Source organism: Notothenia coriiceps, unplaced genomic scaffold (genome assembly GCF_000735185.1).
Source record: "Notothenia coriiceps isolate Sejong01 unplaced genomic scaffold, NC01 NC01_scaffold00037250, whole genome shotgun sequence".
Lineage (NCBI taxonomy): Eukaryota > Metazoa > Chordata > Actinopteri > Perciformes > Nototheniidae > Notothenia > Notothenia coriiceps.
Genome location: NW_011369951.1, coordinates 97,482 through 104,519, shown reverse-complemented (window position 1 = coordinate 104,519; position 7,038 = coordinate 97,482). Strand labels below are relative to the sequence as shown.

The 7,038-nt window shown below is 43.3% G+C and overlaps 1 protein-coding gene across 1 annotated transcript in view; it reads left to right on the top strand.

Moving 5' to 3' along the window:
- Positions 1-6,618: 6,618 nt before the first annotated feature.
- LOC104967148 (patatin-like phospholipase domain-containing protein 7) overlaps positions 6,619-7,038 on the top strand; it is a 3,298-nt gene continuing 2,878 nt past the window's right edge. Inside the window, exon 1 of the mRNA XM_010796563.1 lies at positions 6,619-6,662. Within this exon, the coding sequence (XP_010794865.1) occupies positions 6,619-6,662 (44 nt within the window). The remainder of the gene's footprint in view (positions 6,663-7,038) is intronic.

Below are 7,038 nucleotides of genomic sequence, written 5' to 3'. Positions count from 1 at the left end.
ATATTTAAAATGTCTCTTCCTACCACAGATAATGTCTTCAGAACTACATCCCAGAACTCTAGAAGACTGACTTAAAAGTTAAAATGCACTATGTGCTACTTTGCTTCTCAATTTTCAAAGGGTGGCAGAGATTAAATAGAATCTTCTCTGTGATGTTTCAAGCGACACTTGATCATGGAAGGCTACACTAATCCACAAAAGTAAAGTGGTGATCTCCAGGTTGATATAACGAGGCAATTTCTCCGCACCCCATGCACACAATCTCTACACCGACACACACACACAGTAACTTTTAACTTTTCATGAGCAGCACTTCCATCCCACTTTGAGACCCTTGCAGTTTGTGTGTTGCTTAAAACGGGGGGTTACGTATTGTAACCCTAGTTATATAAGCACAGGCGGAGCCCTCTACTGGACTCTATAGGTACTACTCTCATCAATGATAAGCGAGCATTCACACACTGAAGTTGTATAAACGTAGCCGGCTAATCAGGGCAAGCCTACCTGAATGCGTGTGCAGGTTCACAGTATATAAGGCAGCTACACCTCCTGACTGTCATCCTACACCGTCTTCAGCGAGCGGCATAGGGAAGACAGGGCCCCTAGGTAGAGAGCTCCGCCTGTGCTTATAGAACTAGGGTTAAAATACGTAACCCCCCGTTCTATCTCACACAGGCTCCGCCCGCTACTGGGCTCTATGGGTACAGTGGGTGGAGCCCCAATGAATAAACGCCTAGACGCCCCACACATCGACCCACCACACTGCCCCTGACCGGCCTTTGGTTAACAGCCATTGCACCCCAACTTCCTATCACCCGGTTGTAACCGTGGAGAAGTCGGGGCCACAGCTTACTTGGCTGGGTAGAGCCTAATTGGTCTGAATAAGCCCATAGTTCCACCCTGCAAGTGCCAGCGCAAGTGACTACACACTNTCAATTTAATATCCATCCCTCACATACTTTTGTATATATAATAACTTATACCCAATTTGGGAAATGTTTGTGTTGCAGCAGCATAACAAGAAAAACAAAATATAAGTTATTATATATACAAAAGTATGTGAGGGATGGATATTAAATTGAATATAAATGTAAAATGTACATGTGATTTTACGTCCAAGAGAAGCTATGGAGCAGAGAGTTCTCTGCCAGCCAGAGGTGATTTGTTATTAGTTCAATATGTCAAACTGATTTCCCTGACTACAATCTTTAGTTACATGGTGAAACGTTATGCTGCTTGTACTAATTAGACTTATCATATAAGCCACACAGGTTTTAATAGTGTATCATATATTTCCTTATCTGAGTCAGCTTCTTGAGCCGTATCTGGCCGTGCAACACTTACAGTGTCACATACTGCATGCAGAAGTATTATTTTAAGCAACACATTAAGTTGACGAAACACTCGAGTCAAATGTAATTATAGTCAGATCCACTCGTATCTTAGATGGGGCAGTGATATAAACCTGTTGTACGCTTTCAAATACTCGGTAGTTTATTTCTTTTTTAACCAGTTATTATATGTTTAAGTCATGGATGTTCAAAGTTCATATTTGTCTATTATTAGTTTACTTTTCATTAATGAAGTATGACGCTGCGCTGTCAGTACACTTGTCCCTGTTTGTGATTGGTCAAATGTTGCTAACCCCGCCCCTTTCACGTGAACGCGCTCTCAGCTAGAAAGAGAAACCATGGCTTGATTTACCGAGTTGATAACCAGCGTCGTAGGACCGCTTAGCGAGATCTCGTTTGTTAGTTTGTTGTTAGTTTGTTGTTGTAAGTTTCTTTGTTACTCAAACATATCCAGGGTATGTTGAACTGGCTTCGTAGTACAGGGCACAGGTGGCTGCATAGCAGCGCTAATGTCAAAGACATAAAAATTACATTTTTATTTTACCAGGATGCAGTGACAAAAATATTTGGGAAGGCTCAGCCTTCCCTAGCCTACAGTACCCGCCGCCCCTGGTACTACAGCGTCTCCAGCGGGTCTCGTGTGGACGGACAAGTTTCTTGAGCCGATTCCGTGTGGACGGAAGACTTTTTTTATTTCGACTTCGGTTCATTTTCGTTTTCGTCTCTGTGTGGACGGGGCCTAAGAGAGACAGTTTTCCGTGGTTAATGTCTCTATGTAACAGCCACAGTCGCAGTAGTAGTGATAATAATCACAGGGAGTTCCACATGCACTGAGGAGTCACACTGCTTCAAAGAGAGACCACTGCAGGTTACAGAATCAGATTTAACCCTCTATCCTCTAACCAAGGAGGTCACTATGACTTATCAATTGGCTAACCCTCTCCTGTGCAAACAAGAAAGAATAAGTGCAAAAGTTACCATAACAGCCTGTCACACATGTTAAACATCCTGCTCCATCTCCCTCCATCACTCCTCCTGGGAGCGGAGAACCAGAAAATGTGCCAAAAGCTACAGAATAAATAAGAGAGAATATGAGGGGGGTGAGGGGTTGCTTCAAATGAATGCTAATTCTACCAACACCCCCCTATCACCACCACCACTGCACCCCACCACCAACAACTTTGTTCACATATTGATTCGTTCTGCAATCAACTTCAATGGCACAAGCCATCTTGTGGAAAGAGAGAGGACAATCGAGCCAGGGAATGGTGGAAGTGAGAGAGAGAAAGTCAGATAAAGAGGGGTAAAGGGAAATGGGGGTCCCAGATTATTTCTTCACTTGAGCCCTACCACTGCTTTCATTAGCCCCCCCATTAATTAGACTCCTTGAGCTCATTTGCAAGTCAATGGCTGTGGCTGTAGGACGGTGGGCTTTGAGCCGCAGCGCCCCTGTGATCTCTGGCTCCTCCAGCCCCTCCACCCTCACACACTGGATACAAGCCTTCCTGACAATTAGTACAAAAGAGATTCATGCTCCGTATAGCCAATACATTATTCATATTTTCTCCTCACTTAAATAAATCATAATGTTCTTGAGGGTTTTACTTAAACAACATGCTTTCTCTCAATCTCTCTTCCAGCTATACGGCACACTCTTTCAGCTAACATCCAAATCAAATTGTTCTGCAATGACCTCGCCTCATATTTGGGTCACTTCATCAACAGTTCCCAGATTCCCCTTTCAAGATGATCTTCATGAGTCTGAGAAGAGAGGACAGTTTGTCCACTAGTCCTCCCTCTCATGTCTAAAAAAGGACCGATAAGACCGCGTGTCTTTAACTTCTAAGAATTCCACAGTTTCCAGTGTATTGAAACAACGTCCTGCTTTTATTATGCAGAGTCGGTTTTGATGCTTCCGAATGATAAGAATTTTTTTTCCCGCAGACTCTTGGGTTGAAAATCATCTCTAGTTCTGACTGCTCTCCGGGAAACCAAGCAGAGGCTTCGTCTGGACTCTGGAGGATTATGGGCCTCAATGTCTCTCATGTCCTCTGCACTGATCTGTTAGCAGCGTTGTGCTGGACTAGAGCAGTCTGCAGAGCAGAGCATCTGTCTCAATGATTTAGTAGCCCTTTGTACTATTATTCATCTGATTGGAGGGAGTCAGTGTCCAGCCGAGGGCCTGCATCTTTTATGACCACTTGCAGTCCATTCACACAAAGGTACCTCCATGGAATACTGTGAGGACCTGCAGCACATGTATATTGATGTATATGGCTGCATATTGATTTGGGAACATCTTTATTTCATTGTGAAAAGGAGGAGACTCGCTGTGCTAAGATATGCATTTCTTGGGCTACCTTTTACATTTTCTGTCTTGCTTATTGACGTTGATATCATTAGACAGGTGCTGTCATATTTCCCTCCGCACTTGTCATGTTAGTTAATCCATCAATGCCTGTCCGACAGCTGTCTCTATTAGCTGTAAACTTCACTGCTCATTTGGAAAGTTACACAGTACGCTTCAAGGTACATAATCCTCCACTTTCTGCCTCAGAAGTTGCTCAGCCTCACTTTGGCTGTTGTATATTTGAGTGTTTTACTCCAGCATTGTGGGGTCCAGGAGATCTGAGGCTTCACGTAGACACAGCTAGCCTGTCACTTGAGACTGGGTAGAAACAGGTAGAGCAATTAGCTAGCAGAGAACATGTTTATCTGTCAGCCCAAAGACAGGATGGGATAGCTCTGAGGAGAAGGAGTGGTAGGGGGGGATCGCTCTACCCCTTTTAACTCTGTACAGGCTATTAGACTATTTCAGAGAACTCATTTCCAGATACAAAAAGGGGAATGCCGGTGCTTCCATCACCCCCCCTCACCCAATTAGGAGAAGAATCCCCCTTCTTCAGCATTTATTACACCTATTCAGTATTCTGGATGCTGCTATCAGTTCTCCATAACTACGCTGCACAAAGAGCAAACGCTCCATTTGGTGTGATTTGTTGCCCCGCTTGACCACTTCTTTGTCTCAGCCGGGCTGGCTAAGCGCTGTGGAATGGGTCACCCCTGCTGTTTTATCAAGTCTGCTGAATCCGTAATGAAATAAGTGAGGGTGACAGTGACAATGAATAGAGGGGAAGTGGAGGTAAGAGCAACAGACCGCCTTATTTGAATCATTTAAGCAAGATGCAATTACAGCAGCGCCCGGCTCAGAGGAAACAGCCCATTTTAAAGGCAACACAAATCAATGAGCACAGCGATGGTGATGTGTTTGACAGAAGTGCCTGTTAGTGGTATACGGCTGCTCTCGAGGATCATTACACACCCTGTAGAGTAGACAATACATTATCACCAAAATAGAGGAATGAAAACAGAGCAGTGGGAGGCAAGGATGGGCTGCTGGGCCATCTGTATTATGGTTCTGGACGGCCGTTTGGAGATGCAAAATGACACGCGCTTTGCACATCTTTCTGGTACTCCCCTATGCATTTGGCCCTTTTGCACATTTAATACAATTATTTGTCAGTCTCACTTTTCTTCAAGGGGCTTTATGTTAGACTTCATGCTATGATCAGAGAAAATATTTGCATGTCTGGTGAAGACAAGGCAAGGGCTTTGGGTTCTGTTATATTTATTGAAACCCCATCCCCAGCACTTACATGTATATTTTACCTATATCAAATCCACATTGGTAGTGAATTGAATTGAACAAAACCTGTTGCATATCTAAGAAATGCGTGCACCAGATGATTTAACCTGGTATTACATATACCAGTTCTAATTCATATGTATTAACATTAGTATAAGGCCCTCAAGATGAAAAACTAGCTGACCAAATGAGGCAATAGCGGAGATGATTTGAATCCTCTTGCTGGTGAAGACTGTCCATCCCCTTTCCCCGGACCCTATTTTAATTTATTACGGAAGGATGAACAATCCTCCCTTCTGATGGCACAAGGCTGCCAGTCTACAGTCTATTTTAGTATTAGCAAAGACCTATTTGCTGAAGAGGGGCTTCACCATTTGTTATGTCAAAGCCAATTTCCTTTTCACAGGAAGTGACAAATCCAGTGAAAACGGTTGTATAATGACGCCTGCATCATGGGAAATGTAGGGTCCATAGTAAGGCATACAACTCAGCCTTTGCTGCCCCCCAACAGTATGCATATTGAATACTCTTTTGTTCACACCTTCTTACAAGCATACTGTATAAGAGTTATTAAATAGTTTTTGTACCAAAATCCAAATGTGGTTTATTTCAGACAGAAAGACCTTGAAATTAACACTAGAACTCCCAGGGGTCGCTGTATACCTAAAACCGCCAACGGGTAAAATTCTAAACCGCTATTAGAATGCAATGATTTTCAAGATACAAAGTTATTTTATTTATCATACTAGAACACAGGGTTAACAGTGAGTTTTGATCGCACAGTGATGAAGCTTAACCAATATGTCTATCTCTCTATTTATCTCTCTATCTATAACTATCTATCTCTCTCTCTCTATCCATCTCTCTCTCTCTATCCATCTCTTTATCTCTCTCTCTCTCTATCTATAACTATATACAGGACTGTCTCAGAAAATTAGAATATTGTGATAAAGTTCTTTATTTTCTGTAATGCAATTTAAAAAAACAAAAATGTCATACATTCTGGATTCATTACAAATCAACTGAAATATTGCAAGCCTTTTAAAGCCTCGAAGTTTCCTGTCACTGACTTCGAACTCAGGTCCATAGTTTCTCAGTGACAAGTTGTCTGCACCAGGCCCTTTACCCCGGATGTTAAAATCTCGGCACTACAGGGTACCAGTTCGGTGAATGACTTGAGTTCCTGTTGCTTCGTCGCAGACTGAACGCCGAAATTCCTTTTCTTCGTCGCCTTGTCAACGTGTCAACAGGTTTCAGGAGGAAAAGTCTGCTTTTCGTTCAAACAACACATAAGTTAAACCTTCGTTCCGCGGCTCAGACCTCAGTTTCCGACCCTCTCAAACTCGTTTAAGTTCAACGTAAACTTTAGGGTCACAGTCGCTACCCAAACCCTCGGTACCAGTCGAAACGACCACAACCAGGTGACACAAAGTAAGTTCCCGAGGTCTCGGATTAACGTCGACTGGACATGGTTCCTAAAAATGCCTCGTGAGATGTACGAAGCGGCAGAACGACTTTTCCCGAGATACCCTACGTCCTGTAAGTAAAAGGCGTATAGACCCGTGGACGGGTGTAACCGGGTTTTTGAGGTGGTCTTGACCACGATGACTGGTACCGGTAATGACGGAGCTAACCCGGACGTTTAAGGGGGACTGGACTGCCGGGTACATCTCTTATACACCCCCATAACGACTTCCTTCTTCGACTTTCTGTGGGATCTGGGTTGTTACGATTTTAAAACAAAATCGATTTCCGCGGGATACTTCGTAGGACCCGTCAGGTATTGTGGAGTCGTTACGGGGTGTCCGACCGTAACGGAGGTACGGTGCCGCGGGTAACTACGTCATTAGGCACGTTTTCCTAAGGGTATGGTTCATGACTACACGTATTACTGTAAGAAGTTTACACAACTAACCACACAAACCCGACAATACTTTAGAAAAAAAAAAATGAACAGACTCCTTGCCAATAAGAATTAAAAAAACCAACTCTATCGCTTAAAAAAAATCAAAGAATTCGACATACGGTATTAGTCTTATA